The sequence below is a fragment of the Abrus precatorius genome, unplaced genomic scaffold, assembly GCF_003935025.1.
Source record: "Abrus precatorius isolate BTA unplaced genomic scaffold, Abrus_2018 Scaffold9, whole genome shotgun sequence".
Taxonomy (NCBI): Eukaryota; Viridiplantae; Streptophyta; class Magnoliopsida; order Fabales; family Fabaceae; genus Abrus; species Abrus precatorius.
Window position 1 is genome coordinate 21,634,238 of NW_020874439.1, and position 24,678 is coordinate 21,658,915.

The window sequence follows — 24,678 nt, forward strand, 5'->3', positions numbered from 1 at the left end:
TTATTAAAGATATTTAATTATTTAAAAATAAATTTTTATTAAATTATATATATTTATTACAAAATAAATTTCATGTGCATTACACAAATTATTAAAATAGTACTTTTGTAATTGTCACAACTTTGCTAAAGAAGTCTTTAATTAGAAATGAGCTTAACTAAGTTTTTAGTCTTTAAAAATATTATAAATTTTCAATTAATCTCTCATTTTAAATATTTTTAAATGAGTCTCTTATAAAAAAAAAATTCACAAAATAATTTTTTTTTCATACAAATGTTATGAATTTTTTTTATGAAAAACAAATTGAAAATTTGTGATATTCATAATGACCAATGTAAAATTTCCATAATATTGAAATGAACTAAATAAGAAGTAACAGACCATAGAAGAACTATTAGACTCATTTTCAAAAAAATAATAAAGGATGAAATAAAAAATATAAAAAATTTTAGAAACCTAAAACTTAACTTTGCCTTAAAAATGATACATCTTTTTTTTTTAAATTACAAGCACTGTGTAAAAGCAATAATACGGTAAGAAGGCTCTGTTCTTTGTTAAAAACTAAAAACAGGGTTTGAAATTTGAACTCCTAAATTAACTTTTTTAAAGGAAAGAAATGTTTTCTTAAGTTGAAAACTAAAGGAAAAGATGGCATTCATATGTCACAAATACAATCACATTATAAAAGATCATCACAATCCTAACTTTAAACAAATAGATACTTTTTTGGATTCATCAGTTGGGTGGATTGAAATTCCATCAAAATGCCAAAGCAATGGAGGCTTGGAAACTAAAAGCTCATTAGCTATTTCCTGCGTTGAAGGTCTTGATTTTGGGTGGGGGCATAGACATGCTAATGCTAATGCTACAGCAAGCACAATTTTCTTGCATATCTTTTCGAAAAAAGGGTAGTCGAATACGTGAGTCCAATATATCTTTCAGCTTCTTGTTTTGAATATATGGTTCTGATAAAGAAGCAATCAATTCAGCTGGATGTTTACCCATCATTGTTTCCAAAACCACCACTCCAAAGCTATAAACATCACATTTTGTTGTCACGGTCAAGGTGTAGGCCAATTCTACATTGTATCAAATCAAACACATTAAATATAATGTCAATAATATTTTAATGAAATATTAACTCAATTTAATTTTTTTCCCTATGTTTTAATGTGTGTATAATTTTAGTCCTTTTAGTTTTAGTTTCTCACCCTTAATCTCTTTAGTTTTTTAATTATTTAGATTAAGTTTCTTATCCCCAAATTCCATTTAATAATTAACATAGATATACTAGAAGTGTGATATATTATTGATTTGTATAAATTAGTAAAGAAAAAATAAATCAAATTTTTGAATAAAAATACTAAATAAAATATGATGAAAGTCTTTTTATTTTCATTTATTTTATAAATTTTTTCTTTACAAATTTATATAAATTAACAATACATCATATATTTATTATATTTTATTAATTATTAGATAAAAATTTGAGATCAGACACTTAATTTGAACAATTAAAAAAAAAAGTAGAGAAACTAAATGTGAGCAATCAAAACTAAAAAGATTAAAATGACTCATAAGTTAAAAATATAAGAACCAAAAGGGTAACTAAGAAATTATCAAATTGTTGGTTGATGATAGAATGAACGTGTGAAATGTTCAAATGGAATGCGACATATGAGGTGGAAACAAGTATAAGCGCCACCAACTAGTAAATTGCTAATGAAGTTTTCTATGGTACATAACAAATTTGAATGGTTTGTTGAACACAATAACAATGCTCATGGACCCAAAACTTTGTATTTATGACACTGGCAATTTTTTCTTCAGTTTGGAGTTTCCTTTCAAATTTTGGAAAACAAAAACGTTGTTGAATCTGCATGCCCCCTTTCCCTGCTCAAAGTATAAGTAACATCGGAGGACTAGGTCTAAGGACGTGCAAAATACTTTTCCACAGTGGAATATGGAAGATAGAACGAACGTGTGAAATGGGCACATGGAATTCAATGCTCAAAAGCTTTAAGGTTACCCATCATCCATTATGTATGTATCCAAGCATGTACTTTGTTAGACAAGGATGATAATTAATGGACAACAGAAACTAGAATTTGATTCAAATTAACACTTGTCAATCTAGTTAAAGATATATTATCAAGATCAGCATGACACTCCTCACCATGGTCATGGAGGATTCTGCTTTGAGCTTTTATTTGTATCTGATTTGCCCTCATGAATCATGATTCATCTTGCAATTTGATCTTTCTATCACTTCAAGATCATTAAGAATATTCAACTTTATGTTTGTGGGAAAAGAAAATATGCAATCGGCCTTAAAAAAATTGTTAGTTTTGTAATTCGCTTCTTAAGATTCTCTATTACAGATAATAATACTCAATTATGACATTGAGAGGACTTACATCTATTCATAACCATGGTATATTTCTTTCATATCTTGATCTCTATCTCTCTTAGAGCTCTGTTTTTCTCCTCAAGATCTTGATCTCTTAAAATTTGTTAGTATTTTATTGTATTCAAGAAATGAGATAAAAAAAATTATTTGATTTTACAATTATAACTCACAGACTCTATTAACAATCACATTAAAGTATTTAAATAGAATCAAGTCATAAGCTATATGGGTCATTTATTAAATTGTTAAAATAATTTAACAAAAATATTCCTTTACTTTTCTACTAGGTATTATCATTAACCCCTTTTAAAAGAACAACCTCTATAGAACAAAATATTGTCCCTTTAATTTTAAAATGTAATTTTTAGATGAATGAATATAGAAAAGATTAAAATAAATAAATAAAATAATTATATACACTATGAACAAAAATAATTTGTACAATTTTTTGCTTTTTTTTTATGAGAGAAATATGAATAAAAACGGGAAGAGTGTATAATGAAATGATTAATGTGACACAGTTAACAGAAAAAAAAATGTGTTGAGAAAAGTTATTGAATTCAACACTTCTACAGTAACAATACGTGTAAAATAAGAAAATGAAGTACTACTTGTCTTTAATTTAAATTGTAAATACTTTATAAATTTAATAACTTCAAATCAATAATAAATAGTTTACCTTTTTCCATTTAAAGAGTTAAATTCAAAACTATGGTACGAATAATTCAACCATGGAAAAATAACATTACATTTAGAGTACGAGTTTTGCAGGTGAATCAAGCAACATGCTCCTCTACTTATAAATTAAGCCACTCTCATGGACTCATGGGAAACGTACCTTTTAGAATATGTCTCACTCAACATTCATAGTAGTAACTGTCAATACTTCAAACACATATTATGTCGGATACTTTCGTTGGATTCAATCATATTAGTGCAATTTAGGAAAAAAAAATTATTCATTTTTATTCTTATAAAGTAGTTGATTTTTTTTAATTTATAACTTTTAAATACCATAATTCAAGGAATTCCTAAAGTTCTATGCCGATACAAATAAAATAACATGAATGTTGAGCATTATATCTCCTACGAAACATAAAATTTCTTGATGATATTATATCTCCTAGTTTATAAAAATTATAATATTTATTACTATCAGTGTCATACAGATCCAAAACTCATTAAATTTAGGCTTATACAAATGATTAGAAAATGAACAAAAGGAAACCAAAAAGAGAGATGAAATAAAAAATATAAAATTTCAGCTATATTTGGGAGAAACGGAGATAAGTACAAATTTTAGGCCAACCAAACTAAAATTCCGACCCAAAATTAAACAAATTTGTATAACATAAAAATAAAGTTCTATATTAATGAAAGGAGTAAAAAGTTTATTAAGTTAAAATTATTTTTTAATAAATGTAAACTTTTTTACACAATTTAATATTAATTCATTACTTTCCGTTCTACTCATTTCTCTGGATTCAATTCTTGTCTATTTTATTTTTTTCTAGTTCTTTTGCTCTTTATTTCAGTCATCTTCCAAACAATGCGTGTGGCGTAATGATAGTAATCCCACAAGAAACATCACTCCGATAACAAAATTATAGGATAGAAAGAACCAAATATCAGTAATCAATAAGAACAAAATCCATCTTGAAAACTACCATAAGAAAAAAGTCTTGACATAAATTTTAAGTGTTTCAAAACTTGAAAATCACATCAAAGAAATAGATTTGCTTATCAAAAAGTACATTAACGGTAGAACTCTATAAGTAATCATCCCACTCTAAGCCACAAGAGTGCTGGCAGTTGTTGATTCGCTGCAATAGTGGATAAACCAAACAAGTATTAGAAAACCAGGACACTGTCAAAAAACTCAACCTAAATGCCACAGCTAAAAGCAAGAGAATGTAAAAGAAGGTAATACAGAAATGTGATCAAACATCACAACCCTCAATCGACAACATGTATCTATAATATAGAAAAATATGAATAACTAGCCATTGTCAAGAAAGACAACAAATACACTGTTAGAACTTGCATGAAAATTAGTCCACAAATTAAATGCAAATAGCAGAATATTTAACATATGATGCCAAAAACCCACCCTCAATACAGATCACCAGCTATCCAAAACTTTGGAAAATCACAAAAGCTTAAATATCAATTATAGCAAATATTGAGGGTCGAAGAGTAATAGACATTAGAGATGTAAGACCCGCAGAAAAACCCTAATATCAGTAACCAAAAGTAGAGCTTAAACATGAGGAAATGAATAACAGAGAAATGCTACAAGCACAAGGTCACATAGATTCAATGCATCACACCTGGTCCCGTCCCTACCTGATTATCTAAAACTGACTCACATAAAACAATCAAACCTTATAAATTTCTAAAAGTTATGTCCTCTATAGAGAAGATAAATGCTGAATACTTACTATTTCCATACAGGTGGAAGCTTCTTTGTCTTCTTATAGTAACGGGCGAGGCGGTGGATCCTACTCTCAACCAAAATTAATCTGAATTTAGAATCTTTGTCCTTCCTATTCCTCTCCAAGTGCTTCCTGATTGACACTGCCTTCTTGATCAGGTGATACAGATCTTCAGGTATTTCAGGTGCAAGCCCTAAGATAAGAGAAAAAAAAGCATTTAAGCTGTCAAACTTCTAAACCCACCCAACATTGTAACCAAAAATAACGACGTAAAACCATACCATGAGCCTTCAATATACGCAAAATCTTGCTTCCAGTGACACTCTTCACTTGAGCAATTCCATGAGAGTCACGAAGAATGACACCAATTTGAGATGGAGTGAGACCTTTCTTCGCAAACTTGCAGATGTTCTCCTCAACCTATGAAATTCAAAACATCCAACAACAAAAGCAACACAATTCACACCTATACCACTATAACATTGTATCAATTAACATAATACAAATTCAAAATTAAAAACCACAGTCAAAACAGAAATCATCAATGCACTTGTGTATAAAGTGAATATTACTAAGTGAACATTAAGATTAGACCATATCAAAGGGATAATCATGTCAAACATAACTGTATACATATTTAACAAAGTAAACTACACATGAACAAACGTCACATAGCATAACAAATTACAAAAACTCGTACAAATAAAAACTTAAAATATGTAGACATAAAATACGAATTAAAAAAGGATTTTTAGCTAACAGTCACAATTTTTCCATCATTATAGAAGAAAAGTAATATAAACAAAGGAATAAAAAAATGTAGAAGGGGTTGAGATTTCTTACATCCTGAGAAGAGATCTTGAGCCAGCTAGGAGGGGTCCTCTTGTAGGGAAGAGCCGAACTGGAAATACCCTTACTGAAAAACACACATCCAACGAAACAACGTTAGAGAAAACCAAACAAGAGAAACGACGAAGAGGGTTTCAAGAAGGTGTAGCGAGGTACTGAGAACAGGGGAACAAACCCGCGACTGTGCATGCGCCCCATGGTGACTGCGTTTGGACGATTCCTCTCTCTGTCTGCTGCGCCTGCACTGAAGAAGAACAGAAGCAGATATAGAGAAACCCTGTGAATAAGAAGGTAGAGGAAGCTAGGGCATACCTTATTATTGGATTGGGCCATTATCACTTGTAAGGTTTGGGCCTATGTTTTTTATTCTCATGGGTTTCTTCCTTACGCCCAAAAATAATAATTAGGGATTCTCTGCAGTTAAACTAGTCTTTGACGACAAAATCTTTTTTTAAATAAACATAAAAGAAAATATTTTATTTTTACACTTTTTTTGTGTTGTACGAGTGGTTTTAAATCTAAATAAATTTTAAAATAAAAATATATAGTTTAGAGATAAAAATAAAAGTATATAAAAAAAATATCATTGTTATTTAGTAAGAATGAAAATATATTTTTTTTTAAAAATAAAGTACAATAATAGATTTCTTTCACTAGTAAATGAAAAAATTATAAAAATAGACTATTTAAATCAAGACATGTCATCACTACATCTTTTAATTTGATATAAAGTGTCAAAATTTAAATTTAATTTTTTTTTCTAGACGTGTTATCACTATATCGATTGAGTTAAAACAACTTCATGTTAGTTAATAATCTATATGCTTAATGATATCTTTAATTAGATAGGCCTAAGATTTAAAATTTAAAATTTCATATAAATTTAAATTAACTAATATAAGTAATAGTATTTTAAAAATATAAAAAAAAGATCAAATAAAATATTTACTGGTGAAGCAACTAACTTAATGACAGGATAGTAGCTCCTAAAAATATTGTCATCCAAGAATAAGAACTCAAATTCATAATAGTGATTATATATGTGACGAAAAAAATTAATACAAATTGACATATTTTTATATAACTAGAGGGTAAGATAAAATATCAAGATAAAAGTTTTATATCTAACCGTGAATTAGTAACCATGTGCTTTCGTAAAAATGTTCATGCTAATATTTTTGTACACTTCAGCATTAGTGACTTTATAATATAGGATTGGATTAAGATAAAGTAAAACTAATCCTTTTTTATAGGTCATTAACGTGAATTTTACATATTTTTTATTTGGGAATTATTAATGAAATGTTCTAATAACATGCATGAAAATGATTTAAGAAAATATAATTCATTTCCTAAAGATAACTGCTTATCGAGGAGTGTTGGTTTAAAAAAGAAAAAAGGAAATTTTTGTAAGTGTTTTGGTATAAATATGAATGAAAAAAGAGATTACAATTAAGAAGAAAGTGAGATTAATGAAATTTTTAAACTTGCCAGGTTTGTAATAATACAGAAGTGGAGAATCTTTGAGTTCATATTTAGTTCTTGTAAAGAGACAAGATAAGGAAGAACCCATGCGTTTATGTTGTTCCTCGTGTGCCTGCTCTATTGCTCAACATAGTCACTTTCTGATGGGGCTCTTCTGCAGACATGTTTCAGGACAAGTGTCTAAGGGAAGAGGAAGATGAAAGTAGAAAATAGAAGTCAAAAGAAGTGGGTGTAAAACCTTGGTTGTTCATAGTGATCCAAAAAGAAAGGTAGAATGGAAAAGAACATTAGAAGTAAGCGAAATGGGAATTGTTGATGTCAAATTATGATTTTCGTATGTGTATTTGTAGAGTGTTAAGAGTCAAAAAGTTACTTGTGGGCAATGGGCTGTAAAACTTACTGTAACATGTTGCTTTCATTCCATTTGTTATGAAGTCAACAATTTGGAAGTGCTGAAATGCAAGAATCAATTTTGTGTAAGCCATAAAAGGAATGAAACAACTTTGAAAATATTTTATGTTGAATTTTTTTATAACTTACCATCAATCTACATAAAACAGGTTTCTTGCAAATATTTCTGCTACGATATTGGACATTCTCATCTTATAACACCACAAGATTCACATTTCATTATATTTTGCATATAGATAAGAGACTAACTATATGAACATGCTAAATTTGTCAACGTGGGTAAAAAAATGAAGACAAATTACGTATAAAACTATGTTAGTCCTCGATTCTATTTTGAAACCAACAAATTGTTACACAGACCACTTATCTACATAGTTAGGCTGATCTAGAAACATATCCACTTGTCATACACTATGCACAGAGAATAGGAATTTACAAGCTACTTAACAGAGAATAAATCTCAGAAACATGAGGGTGTGTCCTATCTTGAACAGAGAACTGGTGAACAATCCCCCCCAGTTCAATCCAACTACAACCTGGAATTTTCTTTAACTGCTTTTCTTTCATTTCTGTCCTAACCCTTTTAACACTGTCCCACATGCCCAAACTGGCATAAATATTAGACAGTAGCACATAGAAACTTGGACTGCACGAATTTAGCTGTGTCAATTGTTGAGCTACAGGCTCTCCTATCGAGTAGTTTTCATAAATTTGGCAAGCACTAAGCAAAGTCTTCCAAATCACGTCGTTGGGTTCAATAGGCATCTCCTCAATGAGTGTCTTGGCTTCTTCAACGTGTCCTGCTCGGCCAAGCATATCCACCATGCATCCATAGTGTTGCACTTTCGGTTCCAACTTGTATACCTTTTGCATGAGCTCGAAACATATCAGTCCCTCCTTCAACATGCCGGCATGCCTACAAGCACTCAACACTCCAATGAACGTGATATCATCAGGAACAATAGAATGCCTTTCCATCTCTGTGAGAAACTCGAAAGCCATTTCACCCATTCCATGAATAGCTAACCCCCCAATCACAGCATTCCAATGATCAACATGTTTTGCTTCAATATTCTCAAACACTGAGATAGCATTCTCAATGCTACCACATTTTGAATACATATCAATAAGAGCAACGCCAAGTTTACCACTCAGAGAGTACCCCTTGTCCATTAAGTATCGGTGTATCACAACTCCATCTTCAACATGTCCTAATTGAGCAATTGCTGTAACAACAATCAACAATGTAGTATCATCAGGTGACATATTTGTTGCCCTTCTCATATCATGAAATAGTTTCAAAGCCTCAATGCAGTAACCATTCTGAACATAGCCAGCCATCATTGAATTACATGAAATAACATCCCTCCTGGGCATTTCATCGAACAAGTGCCTTGCAGCACAAACATCACCTGATTTTGCATAACCATCTATCATAGTAACCCAACTAACCAAATCCCTTTCCGGCATCTCTACAAACAATGCTCTAGCATCCTCCATCTTCCCATGCTTAGCACAACCATCAATCATTGTGTTCCAAGACACCGAGTCTCTCTCAGGCATCGTAACAAACAAACTCCAAGCACACTTCAGCCCCTCTTCAGACCTCACATACCCTCCAATCATTGAATTCCAAGTAATCAAATTCCTCTCCTCCGGTCTTATACCATCAAACAACTTGCGTGCTCTTTCAACCATCCCAAATTTCACATACCCATCAATCATTGAGTTATAAGAAACAGCATCATGGTCAGGCATTCTATCAAACAGTTGCTGTGCAAGCTCAACACAGCCACATCTCGCAAACAATCCAATCAAGCAATTCTGCAAAAATACATCAGACCCAAAATTTGTCTTACACAACAATCCATGAACCTGCATTCCCTCTTTCATCAAACCCACTTTAGAACAAGCCTTCAAAACCAAGGAAAACGAGTACTTATCCAAACATACCCCATTTTCAAGCATCAAGATGAACAAAACCAGAGCCCCTTTTGGGTCACAACCATGAGAATAAGACCTGATCACAGCATTCCAAAGAAAAGGGTCATCTTGCCAATGGGGAACACGAAAAGCATGGTGCTTGAAGAAGACATAGCGAGCAAACTCAACAAGAGGGTCATGAGGTGAAGAAATGAAAGTGAGAACGAGTTTGGTGGTGAGGGAAGTGTTTTTTATGAACCCAGTTGTTACCATGCGTGCATGGATTTGATTCACGTGATCCATGGTAGTGCATTTTGGGAACATGGTGAGTGTAGGTATGGTTGAGGACCATGGTTGGTGTGAAGAACAAGCACACACAAGCATCAATGACTCAAACTTCTGTAGTGAAATTTGAAAAGTTCGAAGCTTGCCCTATTGATTCATCAAATATTCAAATTGGGTTAAGGGAGTTTTTAGCATTGACACTCTCATTTCATTCATCGTGGGTCTCGCATTGCCTCCCATTTGGATAAGGCTATCCTTGTTTTGAGGGATGGTGAGTTTATACTTCAATCATGATTCATGTACACATAATATCAAACTTCTATTTAACATTTTGTATCATTTTATTTTTTATTTTTTTATCTAGTCACGTTATGTTATTTATGATTTTGTTTGTTAATATTAACTTTAAAAATTGATTTTAAATATTTAAAATAATAAAATAAAAATATTTATTAAAATTTTATATCTTTAGTATAATTAATATTTTTTAAAATAAAATTTTATTATTTTTAAATACTTAAATTTAATCCTTAATAAAATTGTATTATATATGTAAACATCTAATTTTATCTAAGTTCTATTTAAATAAAGTTTTAAAAATAAATAATAATAAATAAAGTAATATAAAAATTAGATAGAATTTAAAATTTTAGATTCATGAGAGTTTAAGAAAAAGAGAGAGAGAAAGAGAAAAAGGTTAAAGAAAACAAAAGTTCTAGTACTTGAAACTGAGAGAAAAGAAAGTTAAAGAAAAATAAACGTTCTGAAAATCTTAAAGCACAAGAGAAAGAGATTAAAAAAACAGAAGTTTTAAGAGTACTTGAAATTAAAAAGAGAAATAAACATTTTGAGAGTGTTAAAATACATTCTCTAGAGGTCACTTAGAAAGAACAAATATAGAGAACTAAAAAAGAAATTCAGTCAAGACCTATATCACAAAAGAGTCAACAAAAAAAATAGAATAAACTTTTCTTTATCTTTCAGTAAGAACTATTTTTATTTTTTATTTTTTTTGTCATTCCCTTTTACTTTTTGTATGTATGTGTTTTCTTCTTTTTTGTTTTAAAAATTTCTCTTTGTAGCAAACTCTAGTTTTTTTTAACCCAAAAATATTTTCTTTTCTTGTAAACCTAAAACCCTAATTTTCTTTTTAATCCTAAAATTCTTATTTGCAAATCCTACTTTTTTCTAACCTAATAATTTGTTCTTTTCTTGTAAACATGGAATCATAATTTTTTTTTAACCCAAAAAATTTGTCCTTTTTGTAAAATATCTAAAAGCCTTTTTTTTTACCCTAAAAATTATTATTTTCACAAAATCCTAAAAAACCTAATTTTTTACCCAAAATCTTTTTTTTACAAATCCCTACAAATCTTTCATTTCTTGCAAACCTTAAAAACCTAATTTTTTTTACCCTAAAAAAATTTCTCTTTTTTGCAAGCCAAAAAAAATCTTTTTTGACAAACCGTAAACCATCATTTTTTAAATCCTAAAAATCTTTCTTGTTTCATAAATCTTAAAAAACCTTAATTTCTTTGCAAATCTTAACAAAAATTAAAAAAATAAATTGTCTTGTCACAATATCGAAAATGGAGGAAAACTAGAAGAACCTAAGATCAAACCCTTGAAGAAGATTTTCAAGAAAAGGAATCTTTTCAAGCACCAAGTGAAATGACTTTCTTAACGACCTCTTTAGAATGAGTGAAAGCACAAATGAGATTATTAGAAGAAGAAGGAGAACACTTCAAGGTAGAGGTTGACAGGCTTAAGGGACAATGTCAAAGGAAAGATAAAGAAATAAATTATTTGAAAAATCAATGTATCGATTGGTTTGATGACTCAAATTGCAAAGGAGTAAAAAAGAAAAGGTAAGAAAAAGCATCTCTTTCTAAAATGAAGGGAATGTGAGATAAAATAAATATGTTGACTAAGGCTCTGAAAAAAGAGGAAAAAAATCTCTCTCTAAGTGAAAGAAATGCAAGATAAAATAGATAGATTAAAGAGAGAATTGACTGAGATTCTAAAGAGAGAAAGAAGATTACAGGACCAGAATGAAATATTTAAGAATGAGAAAGATAAATGGCATGTGTAGGCAGGGTACCAACGGGCAAAAAAGATGAAATGGATAAAGAGATGAGATGACATGTATAATTGCATCCAACGTCACACCACGCAGCTATTGGAGCACTTTCGCGAAGCAAATGAAGAGATTTAAATGAAGCCTGAGGTGTTTCTTTTTAAAGTCATTATATTTTTAAAATATTGTAAAAATCTCGCTGAGTTTCAAGGTACACATGTAATTTTATCGCATAAAAATGATAATGTATCTCTATTGTTTAAAATGGTATAAAAATTATATGTTGTGTTCATATTTAGCTTTAATACTAACCTTATTCATTGAGGAGAATTCTCCCTTTAAATAAGTATTACCCTCACTTTGAAATGGTAAGTTTATTTAATAAAAATAATATTATTTGATAAAGTAGTTAAAATAAGTAATTATAAGTGTTTTTTAAACTCAACTTATATTAATATAATTTTATTTTTAATTATTAGTTTAAAAATAAATTTTTCATTTTTGTCTCTATTATTTTTAAGTAAATATTTTTTTATTCAATTTTTAATATTCTACATTTTTTTATTTTTGTTACATTGAAAAGGAAGAAAATACATAATAAAATAAATAAATAAATGTTACAACATTTATTATTTTATAAAATAATTTATTAAAATTTATTATAATAAAATATTTATAAATGAGAGTGAAATTAAAAATGCATTATCTTTATTTAAAGATAATTAATTATTTTAAATAAATAAAAATATAAAAATCAATTTTTAAAAATATATAATTATTAAATTTAAATTTTAGTCTATTTAATTACAATGCATTTAATTTTTTATTTTATATTATTAGTTAATCGACTGGTTCTTTTACTAACACTTTAAATTTAATAAATTTCGTGAATTATTTTCTCTCTCTCTCTCTCTTTTTGTCATTGGACAACATTTTGTCTTTAAAAAAATAAAGGACTTGTCTATTGAATGATTTCTTGGAATTTTTTTTCTACTTTTATTTTTATTTACAAAAATTTTAGGAAAAAAAAGTGTCAAGTATAAGTTAGGAAATGTTGTTAAGCTCAAGGAGCAAAGATTTGAACTTGTGACTTTTCATATTATCCTATTTTGTTCCGATGAATAAATTCTTTAGTTTTTTTAAATGATTTTATTTTCTTATCGTTCCATTATTAAGAAGAAAATTTCCTTATAACCATCAGAGATGAATTGCTATCTTAAAATGTTATACAGTTTCAAGACAATTAGTTTTTTCACAGGAGATAACACAGATGGAGGGATGAAAGGCAAAACAAACCCTTTAAGCTTTGTTTCTGAATTAGTTTTTGGAGAGGGGTGAAAAGATTAAGACTTATGTGAAAATTATCTTTATTTAAGAGTTTCTAAATGAAAGAGTTTATAAACTCTCATAATTTTATAATTTTTTAATTAAAATTTTATATTAACATCTCTTCTTCCCTTCTTTTTTATCCTTTAAACTTTTTTTATTCTCTCTTCGAGCTTTCAAATAAAGTTTTAATAACATAACAGTTGTGTACATAACAAGAGTGATATGCAAAGTCCTTGAGATGATTTATGATCATTCTAAAATATAGAACAAAAATATATATGAATAAGATAGTAGAAGCTTTGAAAAGGCAACGTCAAAATCGAGTTCTAAAATACCATTTAATGATGAATAATATAACTCTAATAAATTATTCTTAAAAGAGAGAATATCTTATATTTTATTATCTTTTTTTCTTAAATAAATGTATTTATCACTATTTTATATTTTTTAAAACTTAATAATTACTTTAAAATCTTTTATTTTATGTTTTTTTTTTCAAATTTCAACTTTTTAAAAATGATTCGATTAACTTTTTCTTTTTCATCTCAAATTTTAAAGATTTATACTTTTGTTTTTTAATTTTTTCTCTCAATATTTAAGCTACTTATATTTTTTTTACTTATTTTCAAAATTAATTATATATTTATATCTTATAACTTTGAATAATTTTTCCCTTCCATATTTTCTACTTCATAATTTTTTTAAAAAAATAAAAATGACTCATACAATCAATGCACATAATATTTATAATATACAATTAAAAACAATGTATTAAAAAATTTAAAATTAAATACTTTTTATTTAATTATTTATCTAAAAAATAAATTTGATTTACACCTAACAGTATTCTAATTAATTTTTGGAGATAATATTAATTAATTAATTAATGATATCGAATTACATTGTATAAGCTTAAGTCACTTTTATATGATTAATAATATTTTTAATCTAATCATTAAATTATTAATATAGATTATTTTAATTATTTATTTTTTTTGTTAAAATTAAAAAACTATAAAAATATAATTAAAAAATCTTTAGATAATTGAAACATATATTACATTAAAATTTTAGTTTAACAATTAATTTTAAGATTAAATTATCCAGAATGAAAACAACACATATCAATATTATTTTATCCTTCTCCGTATATATATATATATATATATATATATATATATATATATATATATATATTCTCTATTGATTCTAATGTACGCAGTAGGTAACCAGAAAGATTTGACTTTCCAAAACATACAGATTATCAATCACATGTCACACATTATTTTCTCTTGTCAAAAACAATTCACCACTTTTACTTTCTTTTCCTTTTATTTTTATGAAAATTCAATGGCCCAAAGTACGAAGATTTTTAGCTGCAAATAGCTTCTAGTATTACGACATCCCTCAAGACAAGAAATGCAAATTTTTACAAAAGTGAGATAAGCTGCTTTGACTTACTAATAGAAAACGATGGAATCAATGGTAGTAAACATATTTAATGTTCATATAAATTATTTTAGTCATAAAAAGGACAAAAGAATATAAACTAAGAAGCTATTAGTCATACTCATTATTCACTGGTTAGATTATTTTGTCCTTATGCTAGTTGCCTGTTTACTTCTGCAGCTTATCATTAATTAATCATGTAAAATTGCTAGCAATTTGTGTCAATTTATGTTAAAAGCCCCACAACTTGCTTACCCTACATATGATATCATTATAATTTTGTGTACTTTAAGAACAATAAACTAAATGAGTTAAATAAAGATTTAAGTTTTGTTTTTTCCTTTTTCTGTTTTGTTTGTCATTGAGTTGACAAATTTTCTTATAGTACAGTAAATTGAAAGTACATTATTTTTATAGAATTTTAGTTAAACTCAGCCCTATAAGATTAAAAATAATTAATTAATAATAATAAATTTTATTAGAAAAATATTTATTATATTTTTATATTTTTAATACAATAATTGTATATTTTTTTTATAAATTTTTTTTATTTATAAATGTTTAAACTCAGTTTTAAGAGCTGAGGTTAATAAAATTATTTTTATATTACAGTATAAAAAATGCATTATGTTATTGTTAAGATACATCCGTTCACTTTTCTATTTTCAAGGTATTCAACTCTACCTCTTTCTATTTTTGCGTCCCACTATAATACTCTCGATGAAATTTTAAGGTCTTTTTATTCAGGATAAAAAAAATACTTGTAAAGATATTTTGACAATCAAGTAAGTATTTAGTATAAAATAATAAATATTATTTAATATTTTATAATCAATTATTTTACCTGTTACTTTTACTTTCTTTTTATCGATAGATATTAAGTTTGATGAGCTTAATAAGTTAGTTCTTAATTAACTACCTAATAACTTGAATAATTAATTATTTTTTATAAGTTATTTAATTTTAATTATAATGTTAATTTATTTTAAATTGACTTAAAAAAGTAGTTAATACTCTTCGTCCTAAAATAAAGGTAAAAGGATAGTTGATACCCTTAATCTTTGAATAAGGTCGAAAAGATACTTAATTCTTTTTTATTTTTATTTTGAAAGTGACTGAATATGCCTTATTTAATACACATTATGTTTGCAGTACTAAATTACAATCAAAGAAGCCAATAAACTAATTGTTATTTTTGTTCTATAAAGTGTCCGGAGAAATGATAAATGCGTCGTCATTAATTTTGTCTTCTTAATTGAAGTGTGTAGTATTGTGGGGATAACATTAAATATGGAAAATGGAACAGGCCCAGGGTTGATTTGATCAACTTCTAAATTAAGTGATGAAACATACGAAACGATTTATAATTAATTTGGCGGCTAAATATCTTTTATTTTTTTATTATGTTAAACGATTTTTTAATATATATCAAAGAATATATAAAAAATTAATAAGAATATTTTATTAATATATAATAAAAACTTATATATGATAAATTTTTATTAAAAATTATAAAATTTTAATAAATTTCTTTATTTATTAATATTTTATTATGTGGTCTTCAATTTATATTTAATAAATTATATATAAATATTGAAAATAAAATAAAATAAGGAAATCCTCCCTTTGAGATAAGCGAATATTGAAATTTATAACAAGCAACCACAATACACTAGTCATAAACCTAGGGTTTATTTTATTATATTTTTTAATCTCCACGTTGTCTTTGGTGCTATAATAAATAAAGGGTTTCCTCATGCATCTTAGTGATCATTTACTCATTCAAAAGTCGGAAAAATTGATGAAAATTTCTCTTTAATATCTGATATTGTAAGCATCAATTATTTTGTTTCTAACTTTATAAAAATATTTAAATTTGACTATTATTTAATTTAATTTTTTATTACATTTTTAAATATTGAAGACTGACATAAATTACCCTCAAAATAAAGATTTTATAAAATTAATAATTACAATAATCGAATTTGACCAACACTTACAAATTTAGAAACTAAAATAAGATTCTATTAAAAATATTTAACTGTAATTTTGGCCTATATGTAATTTTGATTCTCTTATTTTTAAAGTAATTAAGTTTTTCTACTTTTTAAAGTTGTATAAATTTGATCTTTTCATTGATTTTATAATTTTACATAAAACTCTCAAATTGTTATTTTTTTCTATAGATATATAACGGGTGTATGATAAATTTATTATAAAAAATAATTTTAAATCTTTGAAAATCAAATTTAATAAAATTTGACAAGATTTGAATAATTTTTTAAAGTATAAGATGAGGGTTTAACGAAGGAATTTTATATTTTTAATATAGTTAAAATTTAATGTTTAAATTAGTTTATTTGAGGCAAATAAAGAAATTCAAAATACTTAAACGGATTCGATTTATTAAGATTTTGAATGAGCATTTTAAGTAGGAGCAAATCAACAAAATAAACTAAATTTATACAAATTTTTAAATTAAAAATTAATAAATTTAGAAAAATTAAAGTCACACATATTTTAAATTACAGAGAATAAAAATCTAACTAAGGGTATATATAAAAATTATACGTATATGTTATTGGGCATGTTTTGTTGCGTATGTAATCAGGAACCAAAGGATGGCTACGCAAAAAGGAAGAAATGTATTGTCTTAGTACATCACCATGGGATTGGGAGCTAATCACCAACCACACACACATACACATGTGCTTATCAAGAAAATAATAACAATAAAATAAAAGCTTAATAAGTGTATGATTCTTATAATTTAGATTGATAGCATTTTTTGTTAAATATAATTTTTATTTTATTTTTAATTTCTCTGATCGATGTGATCTAATTATAAGTAAGTTAATGGAATCTCAATAGACAATATCCTAATTATTTTTTAAATATGAAAAAATTATATCTTAATAAAAAAATTATAAAAATTAAACACTTAATCAAGGCTAATAAAAAAAATACACAGACATGCACGTGTTCTATGGTAAATTGATAATTGACTTTGTTTTAATATTTGAACTAAAAAAATACATAATATTATTTTAATTAGTGTTTAATTTAAAAATATCATTGGAATACATTCTTATCCCTTAATTAGGATAAGTGACTATATATCAACATAGTTCAGCGACAAAATCTGATTCGTTCTGATCAACATTAAATCTGCACGATTTGTAATTTTATTATTTAAAACCTTAGTATATTTTATTTTAAGTCATTCTAAATATAATAAAAAACATTAAACATTATCATTTACATGTTCAATGCAATGCACCTTTACAAATAGAGTCGTCACGAAACCACCATTGAAATTGAAATGGCATCATGCCTCAAACCTCATTCATAACTGTTAAGATTGAATAACATTAACATGCAACATTCACCTATCAAAGCGAAGCTCCATCACCATGCCACAGTAACTCATTGATTAAATTGCATATATCGCCATATATATTATGGGGACACATCTATTATAACATGTGAAATATTTTAACGTATCAAAAGACACATAATAAGAATCTTAAATATAATTTAAAGTATTTTTGTAACACTAAAAATTATAATTTTTAATAAAAAATATTATTTATAAATTTGTTATTGTATATTATTAGTCGTATGTTACAGAAATTAACTATCTATTGAGAAGGAGAGATAACTGGGAAGCTATATGCAGCTTTATTTCTGGCTAATAAAGAGTCAATTGTACCCAAGTTACAAAGGAGGAGTTTCAAAATATTTATATTTTTAATGTTATACAAAAGATATATATATTTTTTTATAAATTCTCAATTTATTTAATAAATTTCAGTATAATTAAATTTACAACATTTTTTAGAAAATTTTTAATTATTGATAAATAAATGCTTAGTTAAATTATTTATGGAAAGAAGAGCTCTTATAGCTATAAACCTTTTCATTTAGGATAATTTTGAAATGATATAAAATAAATAATTAAATAATAAGGAATTCATCTTTAACGTAGATGGATGTATTATATATTTTCAGAAAAATTTATCCTTTGCTATATATTAAACAGAATCAGATCGAAGGATCTATATGTTAGAATAATAATAAAAATTAATAAGCTAATATAACTGTAGTTTTTTTCGTAACACTTTTTAACATACTTAAACATGCACAAGCACAATTTTCCCTTTTTAATTTATAATGTAATTTTCACAAAAAAAATTTAAATTATTCTATTCATATGTACCCGCAATCTTATAAATCATGTGAAGAAAGTAAATTTTTTATTTTATAAAATCATTCATTAAATAGGAAAGAAGACTCGACTTCATCGATTTATTTTTAAGATTTTATTAACTTCACTACTTAAAATTGAGAATAAATAATTAATAATAGTAAAATTTTATTTAAAAAATATATTATATTTTTATAATTTTAATACAATAATTATGTATTTTTTTATAATTTTTTTTTATTTGTGAATACTTAAATTCAATCCTAGGAGTTAAGGTTAACAAAACTCTTATTTTTATAATAAATAAAAAAGAGAATGCATTGTTTTTTTTTTAAATAAATCCATAATTACTAATTATATAATGATTCAGCTAACTTTCAAGTATAGTTAATATGTACCCGTAGCCTAGACTCATGGTGGTCATATGAATAATGATGTTGGAGCTCCTAAACACGGAAGTCAACTGTTGTGGCCAGAAGGGAAATTATTAACTATTTTACCCAATAATATTATTTTAACGCCAAATATTGTAACTTTTAAAATTTATTAAAAAATATAAAAAAGCTGAAATTTATGATATTTTTTAAGGAATTATTTAGAAGAGAGTTTTTAAAGAGAAAAAAAATAGTTGAACATATTTTTTAATTTTAAATAAAAAAATATTATATATAATCATACATATACTACTAATACATTAAGTTTATATTATATCCTATCCATCCTAAACTCACCAAAACTTCCATTTTCAAATAACTCTCAACTAAATCATATGAAGGGATATATAGTAATTATTTTTTATATTATTTTTACAAAATCATATGCACAAAACACAATTGAATCTGGGCTTAATTAGTATTCTGAAAATTTTGATCTTCAACTAATAATCCCAACGAAATCCACAAAGTTTAGTTGGAACATATATCACGAGCAGATACTAAGATTGTTAGTGAAACCTTTCACAAAATGATCTCATGCATCCCTCAAGTGATCTTCACAAGGTTGAGGCATGCTTCAAGAGTTGATGAACTCCTCTCAAGCTTATATTTGCATGGGTCAAAAATCCCCATAATATATACCGAGCGAGATTGTAACATGTGTATTAATTTTTTTTTAATTTGAAATAGTCTTATATTAACTATATATATATATATATATATATATATATATATATATTAATTTTGATTAAATTAAATTAAAAGATATTTATACATTATATAGAGAATATATTAAGTAATAAACATCATTTTGGTAAAAATATCTGAAATATAGTGAATGGATTACGAGTGACAAAATCTATGCAAATCTGTCCCGTCAAAAAGAGTTACTATCATATATGATATATACTTTATATTTTTTGGGAGGGCTTACGTGAACTTATGACGTTTACATTTTTTCAATTTGAAAAATAATAATTTTGAAGTGTGTTATGTTGTTGATAAAACTAATTTGCTTTGATGTGGTAGATATAAGTATTCTTTTAACCTTTCGCTATCTACGGTATATGTTAATCATGAATGGAAGAAAGTTAGGAAACAAAGAAACATATTTTAAGATTGATCTTTGCAGACAATTGTGACAAATATATAATATGTCATCCTTGGCAACTTGTTAAATATAGTATAGCTGCTTTTGTTTCTTCTGAGTTGTAGCGAACTAGCCTGGTTAATTTTGTCGTTCACTCTTTGTAGTCTCATTCCTTTTTGTAAATGTTTATTTATTTTTTTAATTTTGTAAACATAGGGTTAATTAATGATTAAGTATATATATATATATATATATATATATATATATATATATATATATATATGTATACATGCAAAACATTGGATTAACATAGAGTTAGAATCCTAAACGCAGGTTAATTATGTAAGGGGTACAATTAATAATTAAAAGAGAAATCTAGCTAGATCCCAGTTGACACAAGAATTAATAAACAAAAATGACAAAATACTTATTTTGGTCGCTCTCAAAAGTTATTCATTATTAAACTCGATAAAAAATTTATATTTTTAAAAAATATTATTCATCAAAATATTTTTTTAATAATTTTCTCTTATCTCTTATATGTTAATTTAATTATTCTTGAGTTGATGGAATGTTTGCATGTCATTCCATGTGAAAATAAAGTGATGGTTTTATGATTTTATATATCTCAGGATTAAAAGAAAAGATATAATCAAATTGTCTCAAATATCAATTTTTAAAATCAGAAAACTGTTTTCAAAACAGTAATAAAACATACTCTTAGTTTTATTTCCTTTCTTTTATCTTTCAGTTACAGCTTCAAATGAATTGCTTCAGAAAGAAAAAGAAAATACTATTTATATCAAATTCTAATGTTTTCTAATTCTTTAAGTTATTATCTTCATCCACTGAAAATGAATCACATGTTTTCATGACGAATTTGTCAAAAACAACTAGTACCATTTAGCAAAGCTGAAAAAAAAAAAGAAGAGAAAATTTCGCCAAACTTATAGAGTTTAACAGATACATAATTTCGCCAAAATTTTCCTTTTCCTTGAACTACTGGTAGTCTAATATCAATAATCATTGGATATAATGATGTAAAATTTTAAAATTATTAAACAAATTTTAAAATAATCATTAACCAATGACAATAAGTTAATTATGGGTGGTCCACAATTCAACAGTGTAACATTTTCTGTACTACAGTTTTCCTTTCAAAGATGATAAAGGAATCCTTCTTTGTCAATGCTAGCAATTCTTCAACGTTTCTTTTCAATATCTTCCTGTACTTCGTGTACTTTCTCCTCCTCTTCCATCCCATCCCTTCTTTTGATTCTGGGATTATTTATATTTTTTTCAATTTCTTACCGGGTCTCATGAAAATTTATGATAAAGATTAAATATATTTTTACTTTCTATATTTCTTTTACCTAAAATTATCTTTCATTAATTTCATGTCTCAAAATTTAGTCATTAATTGTCATTTACTTTTTACGGTTGAGTGATGACTATATATTAACTATTGGTCTCACATGCAATGCTTATGTGTCATTTTAATCTCATGTGATAATCATTATTTATTTGTTATTTTAAATTTTAATAATTACTATAAATTGAATAATAAATGAGAGACTAATTTATTATTCATTTATTATGTGATACTTATTTAGTTAGTTAGTGTTAATTTATAATAAATAAACATTAATCATCACATGAAATTAGACTTATACATAAACACTTTAGATGGAATCAGCTGTTAGTTTAATCATCAATTAACTGTAAAAAGTTAACAGTAATGACTAAATTTAGATATGTGAAAATAAAGAGGGACTAACTTTAGGTAAAAATTTTCGTAGAAAGTAAACATATATTTAATTCTAATAATACTACTATTAATAATAATAGAAAATAAAAGTATTCGTCAAACTTAAGTATGGGTTTATATATATAAGTTATTTTTTCATCTCTACCACACAATGGACTTGGGTGATACATTACGCAAAACGTGATATGACCAACTAGAAACAACTTGAACAAAAGTCATTCCATAAAGTTTCTTTGCTACATCTTAGTGGTGGCGATATTGGGATTATGGTATGGCGGTAATTAATTTCAACAACAAAAGGTCTCACATTATTTTAATGATTTCTCGTCTAATAGTTTTTTCTTGGTCTACATAATTTTTAGTGAATGGATTACTTTATATCTAATCCATTATCCTAACTAAGTCTTCTATAGATTTTCTCAACACATGCTTAAATCACCTAAGAGCAAACTTTAACACATATCTAATTAAGGAGGTTTTTGAACTTTATTTAGCCTAATATATTTGAGTACTCTAGTGAACGATAATCCAATCAAATTTTGTTCAAAATCAATATCATTTAATGACTTTCTCCATTATTACACAACTTGAAAAGAAAAACAAATTTAAAGAAACAAAGTGAGTAATACACTATATATGACTGAGTATATATAATAATATAAACGTGCTTATTATTTGACGTAAAATTTTTAAACTGAATTGTTTTATTATATTCTTAAAAATGTTTTAAATTCATTCACTATTATTGAAAGAAGGAAAATAAATTAAATTTATATTGTATGATTATTTTTAAATTTATATAAAATATAATTGAAAAATAAAAAAATAAAGATCATAATTAAAAAAAATTAAAAATGTAAAATTATCCACAATTATTTAAGAAATATAGTAATAAATTAAACCAGTCGAAATGTTCGCACAATGCATATGTATTAATCCGAATAAAGAAATGGGTAAGAAAAAAAATTTAATATTAGAAGATAGCTACTAGCTTAATCATCTTCATCTACAGCTAATTTCATTGTTTTCTTTGGGTTTAATTTACACGTTCAAATTGCGTAAGCCAAAAGTCAACGCCCTCTGAGTCTCGATCCCCCTTTCTTCTTTCGTATATATCTTATCACAACACACCATTTATCAACTCATATATACCTAACACTTCCCCGTACGTCAACGTGTACCACCATTGCTCCTTCGATCACCCTGACACAATATCCAAAGTCGAAACACAGAAAGTGAATTATACCAAGAGAGAGAAACACACAGAGAAAGAGAAAGAAAGTAGACACACACCATGAAGCTCGTTTGGTGTCCAGAAACAGCCTTAAAAGCTTACGTAGACACCGTTAAATCAGTAAGCACCTTCAAGAACCATCAATCACATTATTTTCTTTCCTTCTTTCTTTATCACTTTCTTGATATTTATGATTTTACAGTTCTATTATTTGATTAATGTTAATTCTATACTAATTTATCTATATTTATTTATTTTTATCATACATACAAAAGTACATACTATAAAAGAAATATCTAACCTTCAGGGGTGTAAATAACATTATTGATGATATTATTTTCTATATGACTATATATCCCTTTTGAGTTTTGCCTTGAAATTGGTTAAATTTCAATATATTTTTCTTTTAATTTTTGCTATGCTTCATAATTTTGCTGTAGTGTGAGAAATTCAAGGAATCAGGGGTAGCTGAATTACTCTCAGCCATGGCAGCAGGTTGGAACGCGAAGTTAATAGTGGAGTCATGGTCCCTTGGAGGCCCAATAGCCGCAAGTGTAGGCCTGGCAGTTGCAGCTCGCAACACGGGTGCAAGACACGTGTGCATAGTCCAAGATGAACGGTCAAGGGTGCAGTACACAAAGGCCTTGGCCGAGATGGGGGTGTCGCCGCCGCCAGAGGTGGTGGCCGGCGAAGCGGAGGCGGCGGTGGCGGGGCTCGTGGGGTTGGACTTTCTGGTGGTTGATTGCAAGAGGAGGGACTTTGCTAGGGTTCTTAGGGTGGCCAAGGTTAGCACGAGAGGGGCAGTTTTGGCATGCAAAAATGCATGGCAAAGAAACGTTTCTGGTGGGTTCAGATGGCACGTGGTGTTGGAGAGGGGCACACGTGTGGTTCGATCGGTGTTCTTGCCTGTTGGGAAGGGTTTGGATATTGCTTACATAGGGAGTAGAAGTGGTGGTAATGCTTCAGCTGTTCCAAAGGGTACTCCCAGCCGTTGGATCAAGCACATAGATCAAATATCAGGAGAAGAGCATTTTTTCCGAGAGTGATTTTGTTTATAATTAAGGGTCTTCTAAGTTTTAAGTTAATCAAATAAATTATTTGGGCTGCTTAATTAAACGTATTATCTTAAAATTTAGTCCATTGGGTTCAGTTGAATGACTTGAATCTATTATTAAGTAGAGATCATGTCTTGGGTTTGTGACTCTGAGGATATAGAAAATCAAGCTGCCAAATTGCTTTGTTAGAAAGTTGTGGGCATTACAATTTCAGCTTGTTTATTATATCTGGGATGG

The 24,678-nt window shown here is 27.1% G+C and overlaps 3 protein-coding genes across 3 annotated transcripts; 1 reads left to right on the forward strand and 2 right to left on the reverse strand.

Moving 5' to 3' along the window:
- Positions 1–3,960: 3,960 nt before the first annotated feature.
- On the reverse strand, positions 3,961–5,973 carry LOC113849881 (40S ribosomal protein S13). Its single transcript, XM_027480103.1, has 5 exons — positions 5,870–5,973; positions 5,689–5,761; positions 5,127–5,265; positions 4,852–5,038; positions 3,961–4,233 (listed from the first exon to the last, which is right to left on the reverse strand). The coding sequence occupies exons 1-5, from the start codon at positions 5,890–5,892 to the stop codon at positions 4,200–4,202; spliced, it is 456 nt and encodes a 151-aa protein (XP_027335904.1). The 5' UTR covers positions 5,893–5,973; the 3' UTR covers positions 3,961–4,199.
- A 1,819-nt stretch (positions 5,974–7,792) lies between these two features.
- Positions 7,793–10,044, reverse strand: LOC113849724 (pentatricopeptide repeat-containing protein At2g45350, chloroplastic). Its single transcript, XM_027479835.1, has one exon. It carries the CDS (start codon positions 9,895–9,897, stop codon positions 8,023–8,025), a length of 1,875 nt encoding a protein of 624 aa, XP_027335636.1. The 5' UTR covers positions 9,898–10,044; the 3' UTR covers positions 7,793–8,022.
- A 13,402-nt stretch (positions 10,045–23,446) lies between these two features.
- LOC113850995 lies at positions 23,447–24,432 on the forward strand. Its single transcript, XM_027481494.1, has 2 exons — positions 23,447–23,506; positions 23,827–24,432. The coding sequence occupies exons 1-2, from the start codon at positions 23,447–23,449 to the stop codon at positions 24,430–24,432; spliced, it is 666 nt and encodes a 221-aa protein (XP_027337295.1).
- Positions 24,433–24,678: the final 246 nt, after the last annotated feature.

Excerpts from the sequence above, each read along its gene's own strand:
- LOC113849881 (XM_027480103.1), bottom strand. The coding sequence starts at position 5,892 with ATGGGGCGCATGCACAGTCGCGG. Across the intron at positions 5,762-5,869 it reads GGGCGCATGCACAGTCGCGG|TAAGGGTATTTCCAGTTCGG; the intron begins GTTTGTTCCCCT and ends TGTGTTTTTCAG. Across the intron at positions 4,234-4,851 it reads CTTCCACCTGTATGGAAATA|CGAATCAACAACTGCCAGCA; the intron begins GTAAGTATTCAG and ends CCACTATTGCAG.
- LOC113850995 (XM_027481494.1), top strand. The coding sequence starts at position 23,447 with ATGAAGCTCGTTTGGTGTCCAGAAACAGCCTTAAAAGCTTACGTAGAC. Across the intron at positions 23,507-23,826 it reads ACGTAGACACCGTTAAATCA|TGTGAGAAATTCAAGGAATC; the intron begins GTAAGCACCTTC and ends ATTTTGCTGTAG.
- LOC113849724 (XM_027479835.1), bottom strand. The coding sequence starts at position 9,897 with ATGCTTGTGTGTGCTTGTTCTTCACACCAACCATGGTCCTCAACCATA.